General features: G+C 39.9%; 1 protein-coding gene across 1 annotated transcript in view; it reads right to left on the reverse strand.

Annotated features, from left to right (window-relative positions):
- LOC105945182 (transcription factor Ovo-like 2) overlaps positions 1 to 20322 on the reverse strand; it is a 122908-nt gene that overhangs the window by 17413 nt on the left and 85173 nt on the right. The window contains 2 exon segments of the mRNA XM_031902038.1: positions 6162 to 6346; positions 8519 to 8558. Of these exon segments, the coding sequence (XP_031757898.1) occupies positions 6162 to 6276 (115 nt within the window). The 5' untranslated portion in view covers positions 6277 to 6346; positions 8519 to 8558.

A 20322-nucleotide genomic window follows, 5' to 3' on the forward strand; every position in this document is an offset into this window, starting at 1 on the left:
AGTAACCAGTGTCAGGATATTTTTATATCCTGGTACTTTACCAAACGTATGCCAATACTGAACCAGCTCATACGCCCAGGTTGTAGAAATGTACTTACTGTACAAGGCTACTGCTATTAGTATATTTAGTACCCCATTGATCCAGGGATTGTACCGATTGCCATTTTGGAGTCAGGAAGGAATTTTTCCCCCCTTCTGAAGGCAAATTAAAGATTGCTTCAGACGGGGGTTTTTTGCCTTCCTCTGGATCATCTAGGCAAATTTTATCCCCCTTCCAATCCTAATTAGCATGTACTAATTAGGATTCGGTTTGGGATTAAGCAGAATTCGTTAGGGTGGGTTTGGCCGAACCTAAAAAAGTGGGTTCGGTGCATCCCTACTAATAAGTAATTAAGTCAGTGCAGATGAGACCTATAGTTACCATTAGAATTAAAACAAGTAAATAAATCGGTTTCTAAAATTAATTTAAATAGCAGCGGTTCAGTTCTGGCTTTTTTAAGCCAGCGATGGGCTACATATGTAACTAGGATTAGATACTATTACAACAACGTTTTTTTATACCAATTGCTTACAGTGTGTTTTGTCTCAAAATGTATGACTGATGTATGGTTTTGTGGATGTGTGTGAATGTGACAATAGGGCACTGTAAAAATAAGCCCAAATATCTCAGGCCATATTAGGCATAAAATACAGGGAAACTTAGATTTAGAGAAACCAGGCAGAGCTTGATTAACCAAAATGCTGCCTGCTACTTTACCCCCACTTTTTAGTAATTTATTATCAACAGCATAAATAGGGCCATCATCAGCGATTCCTTAGTATTAATATTCTAAAATCATTACTGGTTAGGGAAGTATTGCTGCAGATTATATGGTTAGCCAAGCAGCGGAGGTATAAACCCCACCTATGCTCTGCTGCCAACGTGATTGGCTCCAACACAGTAAAAATAGCCAATGTGTGTGTGAGTGAGTGTATGCGTCTGAACACCTAAATAGGGACCGTATAGGGAATCATTGCAGCAAATCATATGGTTAGCCAAGCAGTGGGGATTTAACCCTCATTACACCTATGATAACCAGGTGATTTGCTCCAACAAAATAAAATTAGCTAAGATCTGTGTGAGTGAAAGCCAATTAAATATGTATGTATGGATAGTTAGCTAATTGTTCCTTTCAGTCATTACTGAAGAGGAAAGGTCCCATGACAGTTTGTCACTAGGTGCTGGACCAGATAGGGAACTATTGCAGCAAATGATAGGGTGAGCCATTTGCTGGAATAGGTGTGTGAATGGACAGTAACAAGAGTTGAAGCCTTGACGTGGCGTTACTGCTCACATGGGTAACCGTGTGCCAATTCAACCATTTATGAGAGTGGAATTATGGAACATCTAAGGTGCCTTGCAATAGTATTCAAACCCTTGAGCAATTATAAACAATTAGAAAATATTCCGTTTGCAAAAGTTTTCTAAAATTATGTTTTGCCACAATAAAAGGTTTAAGCCCGTGGGTAGGCATGTACCAGCAGGGTGTGCATATGGGCCACAGAAAGGACTGGGCTTCCTACATAAGGGGTGGGGTTTAGCTGGTTTAGCACAGAGCTTTGGAGGATGAGGGGGATGGATTGTGAAGATCAGGTTGATGTTTGGGTCCCCAAAATTCCTATCAGTAACCCTGAGTGTAGAAGAGCCACCTTTTTTCTTACTAAAGGACAAGGAAACCTACATTTATTGGGTGCAAGTGTCTAATCTAGCCCTGATCTCTTTCAATCAACTAAGAAAAAATTGCTCTGGCCCCAGTAACTTCTATATCAGATTATTTTTTTGTGATTTTTCTTCACTTTTCCAGTTTTAGACTTGCATCTGCACAGTAGTGGGAAATCTGAAAATGCGCAGGCTTAAGTCTATGTATGCTGAAGGGTGACTGGAAATGGTTATGCAGCACTCCTTCAGAAAACTCCCTCCCCCCAAAAAAATATTGGCAAAATATTGGTTAATTTGGGTTTCCTTGCCCTTGCATTTCGCCTCAAATTTGGCACCTTTGTGCTGCTGAACTTTTTTAAGTAGCAAATAGTAACTGTTTCTCTTGCACTATTTCACTGTATTTTGAACCCTTCTAATTTCAACAAGATGCCAGGTATGTTTTTTGTCTTTAATTTACCAAATTACCAGGGGTGGCAACGACAAGAAACATGTACCAATCTCCTGGCATGACAAAGGCCTTTATGAGATTCTTCCTTGGATTCTACAGACATATTCATGCAACAATGCACCGGTAACTATGAAAAATCTGTTGTTCATAGCTGTTACCAGTAAACAAAATAAACACTAAATACTCTCACCAGGTAATTAGTGGGTGCTGGTACACCCTATATAATACATACCCTGCCCCCCTTGCCACGACAAATCCACCTTGTCACAGGCGACTAATCTCCTCGATATTCCATCCCACTGGCTTGAATGTAATCGGCAATTGCGACGCCGCATATGCCATCCCACCGCCGATTTACAGGCAGGCGACTAGTCTCCCCGTCTGCCACGGCCCTTATACACACCTAGAGCTGCAGCAGGCAGCTGATAACGGAGAGCAAAGTTTGCACTTCCTGGATATTCAGCAGTAATTTCCAAAGCTCAGGTAACTCATTAATGGCTGACCATTTAACTATTTATTTCTAGATATTAATATAGTACAATGAGTCTCTGGCTCCACCAGCAACAAAACTGCCGATTACTCCTGAGGGCTCTAAATTTAAAATGCTTTAATGCACTTCCTGATAGAGGTATGGGACCGGTTATCCCAAATGCTTGGGACCTGGAGTTTACCGGATAAGGGGTCTTTCTTTAATTTGGATCTCTATACCTTAAGTGTGCTAAAATATAATTATGCTAAATAGTAGAAACCTCGCACTACAGTATTTATGTGTTGGGTGCACAGTGTAATGATATACTGATATAATATATCGTGTTATAGACACATGAAAGGGATACTGGCACACCTATGATATAGTTAAAATTTACTTATTTTATTAAACTTACTTTAAAAAAATTTTTTAGGATAAAACACATACAAGGAAAATAGGGAAGATTAAGATCAAAAACGACACTGTGCTTGTTAAACTTGGATCACTAAATCAGTAATGTATTTCGATTTGATACCGTTACAGATTTTAGCAACAGTATCAGGTTCACATATTACAGGGACCGAAAAGTGAGTGGCAGTTTATTGTATCTAAACTTCGCCACTATCTAAGCTACTTTAGAGCCGATTTGCAGGGACTGAAACAAAGTAACAATTTATTCTGTCAGGATTTTGCTACTTCAGCAAGCTGCTCAAAGAGCCTGCACTTGCATCTGTTTCACCACAAGGGGTCAGGCTTGATACACCAAATCCCTATTGATATCTGTGTCTAATATACGTTGCCGAGGAAAAGCTTTTTGGTTATAGCGTCTAAACAACAAACGCCCGAGTTAAAATCCCGGTGCGGTTGGTATCGGCTGGCGTAGGTTTCCCTGCTAGGTATACTGCAGGTAAGTACTACGGACAAAAAATATTAACAGTCTGTTCTATCGGCTGGAATATAGTATAGTCTTAGCCATTAATCAGGCTGATTGTATTAGAGGCGCCGATCGTGATAATTAGGTCAAAAACCACATCTGCTTAGTACAATTAGCTCTTACTCCTGCCACTGGAACTTCATATAAGGAAAATATAAAGACAATAACAGGTCCCCATCAGTTTCTAGTCAAGTGACACAGCGGATTGGCCAAGCTATAAATCGGCACTTAAAATTTTTCAAACGCAGAAGTGCTCTCCACACCTCCCCTTGCCAGAATGAATATTCGGATACCTTGCATTTCCGTAAAACGTCTCTGCTTTTTTATATACGCATTCAATCCCCGGCCAGGATTGTTTCACAAAATTGCCGGCAGTTACATACAACAGTGCATTTACTTATTAAAGTCGCACAAAGGGGCGGGAGAGTACTTCACATCAGACGCTATAAGAGAGCCTTATTCGGAGGAGATATATTAAAATACCCAACTTCCCGCAATTCCCCCAACTCTCAGGAAGGTCCTCAAATTAACCTTCGGCGATTGGGCTTACTTAGAGCCCACCTTTGAATCACACAGGCAACATAAAGCTGTGTACCGCTAATTCCAGCACATATCTAGTTATATGCTGATGCTGAGCGAAGGATTAATCAAACAGTGGTGCCTTATCTGTCCCTAGCAGCCATAGATTGGTGCTTTCAACATTACATGTCCCTGATCATTCTTGTGCCTACAACCATAACAGTTTTACCTCGGCACGAGATTCTAACAAACAACAGGTTCAAACGCCGACGCGCGTTTCGCAAAAGAGCTTTGTTTGGCGTCAGCGTTTGAACCTGTTGTTTGTTAGAATCTTGTGCCGAGGTAAAACTGTTATGGTTGTAGGCACGAGAATGATCAGGGACATGTAATGTTGAAAGCACCAATCTATGGCTGCTAGGGACAGATAAGGCACCACTGTTTGATTAATCCTTCGCTCAGCATCAGCATATAACTAGATATGTGCTGGAATTAGCGGTACACAGCTTTATGTTGCCTGTGTGATTCAAAGGTGGGCTCTAAGTAAGCCCAATCGCCGAAGGTTAATTTGAGGACCTTCCTGAGAGTTGGGGGAATTGCGGGAAGTTGGGTATTTTAATATATCTCCTCCGAATAAGGCTCTCTTATAGCATCTGATGTGAAGTACTCTCCCGCCCCTTTGTGCGACTTTAATAAGTAAATGCACTGTTGTATGTAACTGCCGGCAATTTTGTGAAACAATCCCGGCCGGGGATTGAATGCGTATATAAAAAGCAGAGACGTTTTACGGAAATGCAAGGTATCCGAATATTCATTCTGGCAAGGGGAGGTGTGGAGAGCACTTCTGCGTTTGAAAAATTTTAAGTGCCGATTTATAGCTTGGCCAATCCGCTGTGTCACTTGACTAGAAACTGATGGGGACCTGTTATTGTCTTTATATTTTCCTTATATGAAGTTCCAGTGGCAGGAGTAAGAGCTAATTGTACTAAGCAGATGTGGTTTTGACCTAATTATCACGATCGGCGCCTCTAATACAATCAGCCTGATTAATGGCTAAGACTATACTATATTCCAGCCGATAGAACAGACTGTTAATATTTTTTGTCCGTAGTACTTACCTGCAGTATACCTAGCAGGGAAACCTACGCCAGCCGATACCAACCGCACCGGGATTTTAACTCGGGCGTTTGTTGTTTAGACGCTATAACCAAAAAGCTTTTCCTCGGCAACGTATATTAGACACAGATATCAATAGGGATTTGGTGTATCAAGCCTGACCCCTTGTGGTGAAACAGATGCAAGTGCAGGCTCTTTGAGCAGCTTGCTGAGTAGCAAAATCCTGACAGAATAAATTGTTACTTTGTTTCAGTCCCTGCAAATCGGCTCTAAAGTAGCTTAGATAGTGGCGAAGTTTAGATACAATAAACTGCCACTCACTTTTCGGTCCCTGTAATATGTGAACCTGATACTGTTGCTAAAATCTGTAACGGTATCAAATCAAAATACATTACTGATTTAGTGATCCAAGTTTAACAAGCACAGTGTCGTTTTTGATCTTAATCTTCCCTATTTTTCCTTGTATGTGTTTTTATCCTAAAAAATTTTTTTAAAGTAAGTTTAATAAAATAAGTAAATTTTAACTATATCATAGGTGTGCCAGTATCTCTTTCATGTGTCTATAACACGATATATTATATCAAAAATATAATTTAAACATTAAACTTAATAGAATTGTTTGCCACAAATAAGCATTAATTGTATCAATTAGTTGGGATCATTTAAAAGGTAGTTTAATTATTACAGAGAAAAAAGAAGTCACTTTTAATAAATTATTTCATTAAAATAGAGTCTCTGCTTTCTGCATAACAGATTTACAGATAACAGATCCCATACCTGTATTTGGAATCTGAGAAAGGAAAGGAAAGCCTATTTCATGTAATGGCTGAATAACAATATTTTAGTAGGAAACTCCTCAATTAAACTATTGAAAAGTCATAAAGAATATAACCTGTATAAATAGCACTGATCTACAATACACCAAAGCAACCATTAGAGGGCAGCAAAGAAATACCATGTTCTACTGATGGGTCCATACCTGTGCGAGTCCTCACGTGTCTTTATAGGTCAAAAGCATCATTAAAGCCTTTCCCGCAGAAGGTGCACAGGTGCCTTTTTACTTGATTATGACACTTGAGGTGACGATTGAGCATGCGTTAACTGAAAGCCTTTTGCACAGATCTCACAACTGTAAATCTCCTCACTGCACGACCCAGTTGTGAACTGAAAGGGCAAGATGATGAGAGTTGGTAAATAACAGGAACAGCAGCTTTGGGTGGTGATTACTTGTAAAACACAAGCAGTGTGTAAACCTTGTATAACACGTGCAGAAACACACAAAAGATCCAGCATTGCATGTTATGTTATTTGCATACTATAGGGAACATTTTTTGTCTGTTTGTCTGCTTTCTTGGGTTTGCAAGCAAAGTAAATGCCAGTATTCTGACCTTAACCAAAGTATGGATTGTCCCAATAAAAGTATTTTAAAAAGTGGATTTTTTTAAATTAATGAGGCTAATGGCACACGGGGTCCTACAGCTAAAACATCAAAGTGATCCAATAGCCAAATCTTTGCATATCACATTCTAATATTATCAATGGGAAGCATTATGGATCACTCAAGTGATTACTAGTTGCTTCCATTGGCCAAAATCCTAATCCAATGAGAACTGTGTTACTCTACAATATTCACTGACAAAATCGCGAGCAGCCCTGTATGCTCCTGGCTTTAACCATGAAGTCTAGGTCAGTATCTTCCAACTTTTACTATGGGACGGGTGACGTATATTCTACATATCACATTGGGGTCTAGTTCTGAGAAAGCATAAAATAGAAAAACAAATGGCAAAAGTAAGACAGCATTCACTGCAATCTCTATGCATTAACATATGCTTATTTGGAGTGGATGAAGCTAATATTTCAGGGGCAATCAAGGAAGTGCACAGTATCTGTCATTTGTGCACTGCAGCTGCATATGCCAGCCTTGGAGGGCCCTAGGGTGCCTGGTCAAACATTACATAGTTACATAGTTACATAGGGTTGAAAAAAGACTAGTGTCCATCAAGTTCAACCCATCCAAGTAAACCCAGCACCCATAACCCACACACATTGTTGGTATTACAAATGTAACACGTGTTCTAACATTGTTATCTGACTGAGACGGCAGTATACCCTTTTCAAAATGAATTCATTAACGGGGTGGTTTCACCTTTAATTTAAAGTTTAGTATGTTATAGAATGGCCAATTCATAGCAACTTTTTAAGTTATCTTGATTATTTATTTCTTATAGTTTCTGAATTATTTTCCTTCTTTTTCAAACTCTTTGTAGCTTTCAAATAGGGGTAACTGACCCCAGCAGCCAAAAAACTATTGCTCTGTAAAGCTACAGTTTTATTGTTACTTTGTATAACTTCTATTTCTATTCAGGTCATCTCCTATTCATATAAAAGTCTCTCATTCAAACCACTCCAAACTCCCAGGTGTTTGCATTTGGAAATAGAAGTAATGGGGTCCCTAAGGTGTGTGGGGGCTTGTTGTGCTACTGACAGAGGAAGAGGCATGGGTTTAGGGGTGTGGCTTAATATTACTTAATAAACTTTTACGTATAAGTGATGGGAGATATCCCTGCAGTGAGCACCAACTCTACTGCACAGCTGCAATCTAAGTCTACCTAAGGATGACTGAGAAATTAAAGTAGGATGGCTGTAAAAAGTAGTCTAGAAAGTTCACCCAATAGTTGCATTTTTTAAAGAAAAAAATGGAACCAACAAGGGGAAAAGTGATTGGATTCACCATGAGGGGGCTAATACTAGAAGGACCTCCTACACAGCCAATCAAGCCCTACTTAGTAAACTGATAAACTGGTAACGAGCATATTTAGCCCAGTATGTTGGAAATGGGAGGGGAAGTGTGCCTATATATTTAGAATCCTGTAATGGCATCACTGACTGTAAGCCTTCCAGTAAAGTCAAAGGCTGCAGAACAAAACTATAGTGGTGCATCCTATCAGGTCAATCTGATACTAGGGCCTTTTGCTGCCAAACCGACACCTAAACCATAGCACTCTGCCAGGCTGACAAGCTAAATGTCAGTAGTGGGATATAGTTTGCAATGTCAGTTGTTTTTGAGCTGAAACCGGCTCATATGGGAACAGCAGTCGTACAATTGCAGAGAAATACTTGAAAAATATAAGTGATTATTGCTAAGGTTTTGTAAAAGGTTACATATACAGGCACAAAAATAAGTGAGAGTGTGAGACCCAGCTTGGCAGGTTTGTTGTAGTGAATGTAACCGTGAGTACCCACACAGTTCCTCTACCTTGTGAAGGTGCATTTCAGGAAAAGAGATTTAGAATTGGAGATAGCGTAAAAACTCGTTGGACAAATATAGCTCACCCGAAGCTTTTCAAACAACTCGGCCAACTTTAGCAAGTACCTGAAAAATAATATCAAAAATATTACTTAGAAAGTTTTTCAAACAAATATAAACACACAACCAGAAACACTGAATAAATGCATGCAACTCTAGATCGAAAACACTGTTCTATTTCACAGGGCTCATCCATTAACCCTCAACACCGGAAGGTGTGCCAGAAACCAAAGCAGTAACTAATTTTATAAGCAAACAAATGCTTCACACATAAACTATGGATGCATGCTTAACACTATACTCTGCTGCATGCACCTGCTTGACCAACTGTACTTATTTATCATTGCTTGGCCATACATACAGTTTTTGGCACATGGGGTGTTTAAAGTCTTCCCATTATCAAACAGCGATTGACCACTAAGTGTAATAGTGTGAATACAGCGGCAGGCATTTACCACAGATATATTTGTTTGTGTTTGCCTGAATGAGTGGAGCTGAGGGAGCTATGTGGCCTCTCTCATCTGCTCACGCCATCTCCCAAAATTAAAGTAAATGACTTTATTTGAACATCAAAAATCATTCAGAACAATTGCTCTGCATGTAATGGAGGAACAGATACCAAGACCTTAACCACTGCCTGATTTCTCTTAACTGCAGATATACCAGATACAGGAAAGATGCAGTAGGCTTACTCAACAGTAAAAAAAAAAAAAAATATGGAGGAGTGCACCGATTTTCTAATATATTGGACTTTTTTAAACCCACAAAATGATTTCAAAGGGCATTTTCTGACGATTCGGAGGATATGATTACAGGCCTTGCATTCCCTCTTGCATCTGATCTGAATTACATTTACAGCACAGTAAGATTCAATATAAGGCATTTTGGACCTATAAAATCTAATGTTATGCAAAAGTGCCATATCTTGTGGAAAAGTGTCCTGCCAATGAGGCCTATTCAAGAGACAATTGAGGGATTATATATATATAGTGGTGTGAAAAACTATTTGCCCCCTTCCTGATTTCTTATTCTTTTGCATGTTTGTCACACTTTAATGTTTCTGCTCATCAAAAACCGTTAACTATTAGTCAAAGATAACATAATTGAACACAAAATGCAGTTTTTAAATGAAGGTTTACGTTATTAAGGGAGAAAAAAAACTCCAAATCTACATGGCCCTCTGTGAAAAAGTGATTGCCCCCCTTGTTAAAAAATAACTTAACTGTGGTTTATCAATTTCAATTTTCAATATCAATTTCTGTAGTCACCCCCAGGCCTGATTACTGCCACACCTGTTTCAATCAAGAAATCACTTAAATAGGAGCTACCTGACACAGAGAAGTAGACCAAAAGCACCTCAAAAGCTAGACATCATGCCAAGATCCAAAGAAATTCAGGAACAAATGAGAACAAAAGTAATTGAGATCTATCAGTCTGGTAAAGGTTATAAAGCCATTTCTAAAGCTTTGGGACTCCAGCGAACCACAGTGAGAGCCATTATCCACAAATGGCAAAAACATGGAACAGTGGTGAACCTTCCCAGGAGTGGCCGGCCGGCCAAAATTACCCCAAGAGCGCAGAGACAACTCATCCGAGAGGCCACAAAAGACCCCAGGACAACATCTAAAGAACTGCAGGCCTCACTTGCCTCAATTAAGGTCAGTGTTCACGACTCCACCATAAGAAAGAGACTGGGCAAAAAACGGCCTGCATGGCAGATTTCCAAGGCGCAAACCACTTTTAAGCAAAAAGAACATTAAGGCTCGTCTCAATTCTGCTAAAAAACATCTCAATGATTGCCAAGACTTTTGGGAAAATACCTTGTGGACCGACGAGACAAAAGTTGCACTTTTTGGAAGGTGCGTGTCCCGTTACATCTGGCGTAAAAGTAACACAGCATTTCAGAAAAAGAACATCATACCAACAGTAAAATATGGTGGTGGTAGTGTGATGGTCTGGGGTTGTTTTGCTGCTTCAGGACCTGGAAGGCTTGCTGTGATAGATGGAACCATGAATTCTACTGTCTACCAAAAAATCCTGAAGGAGAATGTCCGGCCATCTGTTCGTCAACTCAAGCTGAAGCGATCTTGGGTGCTGCAGCAGGACAATGACCCAAAACACACCAGCAAATCCACCTCTGAATGGCTGAAGAAAAACAAAATGAAGACTTTGGAGTGGCTTAGTCAAAGTCCTGACCTCAATCCTATTGAGATGTTGTGGCATGACCTTAAAAAGGCGGTTCATGCTAGAAAACCCTCAAATAAAGCTGAATTACAACAACTCTGCAAAGATGAGTGGGCCAAAATTCCTCCAGAGCGCTGTAAAAGACTCGTTGCAAGTTATCGCAAACGCTTGATTGCAGTTATTGCTGCTAAGGGTGGCCCAACCAGTTATTAGGTTCAGGGGGCAATTACTTTTTCACACAGGGCCATGTAGGTTTGGAGTTTGTTCTCCCTAAATAATAAAAACCCTCATTTAAAAACTGCATTTTGTGTTTACTTGTGTTATCTTTGACTAATAGTTAAATGTGTTTGATGATCAGAAACATTTTGTGTGACAAACATGCAAAAGAATAAGAAATCAGGAAGGGGGCAAATAGTTTTTTACACCACTGTATGTATATATATATATATATATAGCAAGAAAAAAGAGCTGCACTCACCAGGACTTGGCAAAAATATAGTAAGTTTATTTAAGCAAAGAGATCCAACGTTTCGAGCACTAACTGTGCTCTTCCTCAGGGGTTTTTTCCCTGAGGAAGAGCACAGTTAGTGCTCGAAACGTTGGATCTCTTTGCTTAAATAAACTTACTATATTTTTGCCAAGTCCTGGTGAGTGCAGCTCATTTTTCTTGCTTTATATTTTTTAGCCAGCACCCTGGGCATTTGAATTTCAATAGGGTGTGCTCCGTTTGTTCTTGCTATATATATATATATATATATATATATATATATATATATATATATATATATAGACAATCTGTAGAGAGCTGGCACTCACACTTATAGATACAATATATGCCTGGGTGCAGTATCAAAAGTTCAGGGAAATATTGCAAAGAAAAGACATCGCACTCACAGGTCTTAGTTGAAGGAAAAACGATGATTTATTTTCACAGCATACAACTGACGTTTCGGCTGCCTCCGCAGCCTTTCTCAAAGTGAACAACAAGTCAAATCCTATCCACCATTTAAACCTACTATGGCGCCAAAATCACCTGATGACGTCATACAACACCCGAGACGTTGCTCCCCCCTCCCCTCCAAAACACCAATATATTAAATAAAACTCTTATTTACATTTAAAAGAAGAAAACAAGATACGAAATCAAGAAAATAGAAATATAGATGAAATATCCCACCAAAGTGTGTAGATAATGAGATAGATCTCCCACAGTGTAACATGTAACCTGCGCAGGCTGAACTGTAACTCACCATAGTAAAGATACAGGGCTGTTAAACGGGATCAGTGGTGGTGCAGCGGGGTGCAAGTTCTATTCGCATTGCCACCCTCCGGTGCCATCACGAAAAGCTACTCCTAGATCACATACCGGTTCCGTGCTGTGTAGCGGTGACCTCAGTATCGGCCGCTCTGAGGTTGAGTTGCGAGTGCGTTGCTATAGTTACGCGTATTGTCCTTGCCGGGTTCAGTCCGGTCCACCATTGTGACTATGCGGTGCCTATAAAGGCTGTGTGGGTCATCACCCACAGAGTCCTGCAGGCACCTACCCCTGCCACCTTCATATTTTGTGGCCATTTTTGTTCGCGGGGTACCTGGATATAAGGGGTGTATGGGGAGATAAGGCGAGTGAGTACTCGCAGTTTATGGCTGCGAATCTCACCGGCCACTCTGTCACCCTAATCCACTGTAATTAGTAGTGATACCGTATAGGTATGTAGCAGCTCGTACCGCAAATTTCACAGTCTGAGTGGAACCTATAGAGTTCTAGGTTTATACTACAGGAATTACGTCGGGGTTTTTTAAGGGAAAAATTGTTACAAATTGTTACATTAGTGTCCAACCAGTTTCCCTGCGCAGGTTAGTGTGTATCAAAGGAACAGAAAGAGGGATAAAGTAAAATCAAACCATTAGTGTATCTCCAACAGAATGTGACAAAAGACAAAGTGTAGAGGAAATAAAGATACAAGGTATTGAGGTTAAGATCCGTTAATAGAACCATATATGATACCAAAGCTTCAGTCAGTACCCTCAGAGGTGCCTGTGTCGCATTTCACATAGTGCTTATTGTAACCATCTGGGGCTCGTTGCTCAAGGAGAGCAAGATTCAATACTTTGTATCACTTTAAACTAATTCATAAAAATAAACTCAAAAATGGATACTCCCTTTAGGGAAAAGTTCCAGCACAGATATGTTACATTTTGAGTGGATAACACGCAATGGTGTAGTACCACTTGTTATTCTTTTTTTGAAATAACATTTTAAAAATGCTTAGTGTATATCAGGTAGTTTAGTACATCTCCCACCTTGTAATGTAAATACAGATATAATATTGCTAGAGACTATAAAAGTATAGTGTATATATAAGTTCATAGGTAGAATGCAGAATATGACACAAGTTCATTAAGTCCATAGGGGCTAATAGTGTTCAATCGATGCATCCATCTAAGTTCTTTTTGTAGAAGGAGTTTGTCGCGGTCACCCCCCCGTACAAGGGGTGGGATATGGTCAATGATCATACACCTTAGACTGGCCAGTGTGTGTTTGTGAGACAAAAAATGGGCTGCCACTGGGGTACTTGCTTCTCCTGAGGCCAGCGCTGCACGAATAGCAGACCTATGGTTGGCCATACGGTCTCTAAATGTAGTCACAGTTTTTCCTATATACATCAAACCACACGGGCATTTAATAAAATAAATGATGTATTTAGATGTACATGTCAGTCTGTGTTGGATTAAAATAGCCTTTCCTGTGTGTGGATGGTTGAATGATGGTCCACAGATAAGTGCACTGCAAGTGGTGCAGTTTGGGCACTTATAACAACCCAGTTTCGTCGACGGTAACCAAGAATGAGGTGTAGAGGACTGATAACTGTGGATCGGGTCTGTTTTAACCAGAATGTCTCTCAAACTGCGCCCTCTCTTATACGCAATTCGTGGGGGGTGTCTGAAAATCGGAGGAAGGGTACGGTCTTTCTCCAGGACAGACCAATGATAAGAAATAGCTTCCACAAGAGGTCCTTTTTCCGGTGTGTATGTGGTGACAAAGGTAAGTCTGTCCTCCGTCTTAGTTGGTATGGTTGTCCTTCCGGAATTGAGAACTGAGGCTTGTGTAAGTGTTGAGATCCGGTCCTCTGCCTTATCCAGAATGGAAGGTTTGTAACCCCTTTGAGTGAAGCGTGTTCTCAAGTCTCTTAATTGGTCCTGCAGGGTCATCGGATCAGAGTTATTCCTTACCATTCTTACCATTTGCGAATAGGGGATACTCTGTAGAGTGTGAGGAGGGTGGCATGATGTAAAGTGTAGCAAAGTATTCCGGTCAGTGTCCTTTCTGTGTGTAGTGGTGGTGAGAGTTAGGTCAGACACCCCTTATATCCAGGTACCCCGCGAACAAAAATGGCCACAAAATATGAAGGTGGCAGGGGTAGGTGCCTGCAGGACTCTGTGGGTGATGACCCACACAGCCTTTATAGGCACCGCATAGTCACAATGGTGGACCGGACTGAACCCGGCAAGGACAATACGCGTAACTATAGCAACGCACTCGCAACTCAACCTCAGAGCGGCCGATACTGAGGTCACCGCTACACAGCACGGAACCGGTATGTGATCTAGGAGTAGCTTTTCGTGATGGCACCGGAGGGTGGCAATGCGAATAGAACTTGCACCCCGCTGCACCACCACTGATCCCGTTTAACAGCCCTGTATCTTTACTATGGTGAGTTACAGTTCAGCCTGCGCAGGTTACATGTTACACTGTGGGAGATCTATCTCATTATCTACACACTTTGGTGGGATATTTCATCTATATTTCTATTTTCTTGATTTCGTATCTTGTTTTCTTCTTTTAAATGTAAATAAGAGTTTTATTTAATATATTGGTGTTTTGGAGGGGAGGGGGGAGCAACGTCTCGGGTGTTGTATGACGTCATCAGGTGATTTTGGCGCCATAGTAGGTTTAAATGGTGGATAGGATTTGACTTGTTGTTCACTTTGAGAAAGGCTGCGGAGGCAGCCGAAACGTCAGTTGTATGCTGTGAAAATAAATCATCGTTTTTCCTTCAACTAAGACCTGTGAGTGCGATGTCTTTTCTTTGCTATATATATATATATCTATATATCTATATATATATATATATATATATATATATATATATATATTATATATATGATTACAGGCCTTGCATTCCCTCTTGCATCTGTTCTGAATTACATTTACAGCACAGTAAGATTCAATATAAGGCATTTTGGACCTATAAAATCTAATGTTATGCAAAAGAGCCATATCTTGTGGAAAAGTGTCCTGCCAATGAGGCCTATTCAAGAGGCAATTGAGGGAAGTATTGTATATATATATATATATATATATATATATATATATATACATATACATACACACATATACATGCATATATATGTTATTTATGATTTGCGCGCGTATGCCATCACACCGGCGATTTACATTTTTGCCGGTGGGATGTCATATCGGGGAGATTAGTCGCCCGCAACAAGGGAATCTCCCTCGTGTGCCAGAGCCTTTATTTGTTGAACACAAGGCTGTACACACCCAAAACTGGGAAAAGGGAAAGGTCACTCCGACTGCACTCTAATGAAATGAAGCTGTCTATGGCTATAAACACTAATGTTACACAAGTCTCTAAAAACTGAGGAAATTTCATGCTGGAAAATTGTTCTGGCCGTTTGCATCTCATTTCATATTAATATACTTGCACTACTGCCAAAATATACACTCATATTTATTTTAGCATGAGGGAGTCTCTGTAGATAGTTTTAATTTAGTCTGATCAAACCACAGCGCAAACCAAGTTTCAGACTTTTAACATGAAATATTTAAACAGTCTGACCAGATGATTTTTCATATTTCAGTTTCATATTTTTTTTTTCGGGGACTGCATCGGTCTGTCCAGGTGTGGTTGTGGTTGATGCTGCACTCTATATAATGTCTAAAGACTTTTTGCTTTGAAAGATCAATAATGATAGTGAGCACTAGTTTTTTTATTTCCAAAATTAACTTTTTTTGCACTGGGCATACATTTAAGAAATTACTGGTTCTACATTGCCTTAAATGCATGATCAATTGCAAATTCCTAGAATACCTGCTTTTAATAAAAAGCTACAGACTTGTCCTCCCCTCTTGCTCCATTCAGCAGTGCCAGTCAAGGCCCAGTTTAAACACATCTTCTCACTAACTGCTCCACCACTGACCCTACTAAAGATGAACCCTCTCCCAGACATACTCTGCATATGCTGCACAAATGTCTGTGTGAGTGTAAACTGTCTTGGTGGGTTTCCTCCAGGTATCTACACAACAAAAACAAATTAAAACGTTAGGGCTCTTACACAGGAGTATTTGCATATGCATTCCAATGTTGTTGCTTTTTAGGTGTTTTTACCACACGGGAATGTTTAAGTTACCAGAGCCCATTGTTTTCTATTGTTCCTGTACCCAAGGCATCATGCTGAACTGCTGATCGCAGATGAGAACAACATTCGGCATGAAAACCCTCATGTGTAGAAGCCCTGCATTGGCTCCTGTTGAAAAACTGCCCCTAGTATGTATGAATTAATAGGGACCTGATCCTGCACGCTCCAATAGGGCAGGAAACGATATATAAGGGCCCTGCACAATGCCCCACGCAAGGAACAAAAAATAACTGCACCAGTTTTTTTTATTTTTATTAAATGCTCTGTGCAGACAGCAACCCTGGGGGGTACACATGCTGCTAAATGAGCACTAAGGGGCATGCTCTATTCAGGAGTACGATCCAGTTGGCTGGTTATTTTACTTTGTGCTCTTCAGTTGGCTGCCTGATATCTGATTTCTCATTGCCCCCAGCCTTAGCAAAATGGATCATTTCCACATAACAAACGGGAAGTATTCCAAATAACTTCCTACTCAAACATTCCTTTCCCTAAGGCTGCAAACTATGGCTTACTTTCTAACTTGAGTGTTCTCCTCTTCAGCTACACGTTAGGGCAGCCGAAATATGAATATAATCATCTGCGACGTCTGCAAACAAAAAGAGAAAGATTTCAGGTCAACCTAGTGCAAGCATAATGATTTGTCCATCTTTAATCCTAAAGATATAATAAAACAGCTCATATGTAAAACCCTACATAGCAAATAATTCACTCTACCATTTAAAATTTTATTCCCGAACCAACAAATGTATTTTGTTTTAGTTGTAATATTGGTGTGTATGCGCCATCTCAGTGCATTGTGCCTGATTCAGAGCTTTCAGAAGGAACCAGTGCTCCTTTCAGGTAAACTATTGTTTCTCCTACGTAACTCGAGGAGTCCCAAGCTGGACCTGTATTTCTTACTATTCTGATACCTACTGGGAGCTGCTATCTTGCTCCCTTCCCATTGTTCACCTGATCGGCTACTGGGGGGATGGATACATCACTCCAACTTGCAGCTCAGCAGTAAAGTGTGACTGAAGTTTATCAAAGGACAGGCCACATGGTTGTGGCACCCTGAGAAATTATGAATATGGCTAGCCCCATGTGAAATTTCAAAATTAAATATAAAAAACTCTGTTTTAAAAACAGATTTCAATGCAGGATTCTGCTGGAGAAGCTCTTTAAACTGATGCATTTTGAAAAAAACATGTTTTCCCATGAAAGTATTCATTCTGGGGATATAATTTTCCTTTAAAACAAAGAGAAATGACAAAGTATAATTGTGTTCCATGCGCACATACTTTTGTGAGTTCTTGTCATTCTGTCAGCTTTTGCACACGAGTCCTTGATCCTGTTGTAGTAGTTTACCAGGAAGGTTTTTTCTTGATCAAAGAACTCGTCAACTTCCTACAGGGGGCAACAGAGAAATCAAAAAGCAAGTTTCTTTGTAGAAGAAAAACAACCTTAAAACTAATCGATTTTTAAAATTGATTGTCTAATTACATAAAAATAGCATTTGAAGCTTTTAATAAAAGGCTCTCTGAAGCAAGCTGTTGTCAGATAATGACAGGGGTATCACTGTACGATGGTTATTAACAGGCTGGGGCTCAAGGAATCTTGGTGGCCCCAGGAGCACAAAGAAGTCAGTATTTTTTTTAATGCAGTATTAAAGAGCCACACACCGGGGGGTACAGGAATACAGGTAGATTAAGATGCTGGTAACAAATTTGGTGTTTTAAGTTTGATGGCGCCAAAGATTGGAAAAAACACAAATTTTACACCAGGGCACATTATCAAAGCCACTGAATAGTACCAGTAGTTTTTGTGAAATTATCAAACTAGGGATGCACCGAACCCACTTTTTTGGGTTCGGCCGAATCCCGAACCGAATCAACATATGGTAATCAGGATCGGAAGGGGTTAAAATAAATAAATAAATAAATTTCACCTGACCATTTTACCCTTTCCGAATGTTAATTAGCACATGCTAATTTATGCTAATTAGGACTTGGACTTGGATTCGGTTCGGCCAGGACTGTGGATTCGGCCTTAACCGAATTCTTCTTCTTCTTCAAAAAAAAGCCTGGATTTGCCCAAATCCTGAACCAAATCCAGGATTCCTTGCATCCCTACCTAAATATATGACAAGTACTAGACTGTGCACCAGTGTAACCCACAACAAGTGCCCCTCTGCTGTTTGTTATATCTGGTGCTGCAAGATGAAAGCGAGCATCACGGGTATTTATTAACACTGGAGACAAGCATCACCAGTAATGCTAGCAACCAATCACATTCAGTCTCATCTAAAACAGTAGTTCATTTACCCCTGACAGTGGCTCTGACTGAGCTCAGAGAAAGTTTGGCTGTTTCTGTAGGATTTGGCTGTTTCTTGGTCTCACACTGAATCATGCATCATGCTTTAGGGCTGTGTTTCATCAGCTAGAACCCATGCTTTAGTCAAGGTGAATGGAATCATGAATAGCTCCAAGTATCAGACTATTTTGTCACAAAACCTTCAAGCATCTACTAGAAAGCTGAAGATGAAGAGGAACTTTACCTTTTAGTGTGACAACAACTTGATGGACTCTGGTCTTTTTTTTAACTATGTAAAAACTCAAAGCATACATCTAAATTAACAAAGCATTGGCTTCATAAAAGGAGGATCTATAATGAAACCAAAAGGTGCTTCAGCCAAGTATTAGTTTAGTGGGTGTGCCCAGTAATGCAACCAGGTTTTTGTAGGATTTATTTTTTCCTTTATTTTTTATTAAACTATTTTTTATTTCTTTTCAATCTTTTCGTATAGATGGCAATTTTGCAATAAAGGTTGATTATGTTCTGACAGAATTTATCTTGGTTTATTTTTTTATTTAAGAAAAAGCTGCCATTTTGCAGAGACATGTAGTCTTTTTATATCCAGAGTACATAAAGGAAGATAAGTTAGTTTGGGGACCTCACCAAAAAAGTGGATCTTGTAATGAAAGGCCGGCTTTAAGTCCTAGCTGATCCTAGGGAAAATCAAACTTCCAATCAACATCTGGCCGGGTAGAGGGTCCCAGAATTGGTTTGGAGGGGCAGAATTGCCAGCTTAAATCTGTCCACCTTGAGGTGGGCATATTGGGGAAATATCTGCTTTTTTTGTCAAAATCCCCAAATGAGCAGATCTCATAATATACGGCCTGCTTTAATTTATACAACTGCTAATATGCACAAGTAATTTATTTCAACTTTAGGGCAATGACACATCATACACTTTGTTGCCCATGTAGGTGACAAAATGCCAGAAAGTATCTTTGAATTGGTGTCAGTATGACTTGCTGGTAGTAAAGTACTTGAATCACATAAGGGTAGGAAAGTGCAGAAGTGCAAGCATAATATAGGATTTACTGAACTGTGAACTGAACTGTACTAACAAAAACACTGCCAAAAAAAAGGAGAAGCACTCACATCTTGGTAATTTCTAGGAAAATGTGGAAGTTGGTGTCTTTGCATAAAATAGGGTGCGATGCTATCCTCTGCAGGAAAACTTCATGCACTGCCACAGTCTTCTTATACACTGCCAAATACTCACTGCAAACACAACAAAGGAGGTCAGATTCTGGGATGTAGAGAAAGAAACACCATCCTGGGGTTCTCCTAAGCCCCAAACTGCCATTGACAGTTATGGCTAATCATGAATATATTTTACCTTAAATGGTACAGAATGAGAGTAGAAATGATTGCGTGGCTAAAGCACTTATTTACTAATACGTTGCATGTATTCATATGAACGGGAGCTAGTACAGAATACTATGAAATTATGGCATTAGTTACACCACAGGTTGGGTAACAAGGCTGCAAACTAGGGGTTCTCTTAGCAATAAATATGAGGCCTTGGTAAAAAAAAAAATGTACACCGGATCCCCTTATTTGAAATATACTGAAAGCAGTTTAATGAAAGCTGAAGTCCAACAACAGCAGGCAGATATCTCTATTAAAGTCACAGCTGTAAAACATAGCTAATAAATTTAGACATTTTTCCACTACAGGTATGCTATGTGTATGCCCTAGCCAAGATCTGACTTGTTTACTTGTGAAATGCAAGTTCAATTTACAGAAAAGAGAAAAAAAAGGGTTGATATGAGAAGCTAAAGTAGGACACTGCTTGGCAGCCCAGTAGTGTCCGGATGTAAACACCTGGCAGAACTACACATTCCAAAAATGCATGGGCAGGCATCCCCGGTCCCTG

Source organism: Xenopus tropicalis, chromosome 5, assembly GCF_000004195.4.
Source record: "Xenopus tropicalis strain Nigerian chromosome 5, UCB_Xtro_10.0, whole genome shotgun sequence".
In the NCBI taxonomy this organism is placed as follows: Eukaryota; Metazoa; Chordata; class Amphibia; order Anura; family Pipidae; genus Xenopus; species Xenopus tropicalis.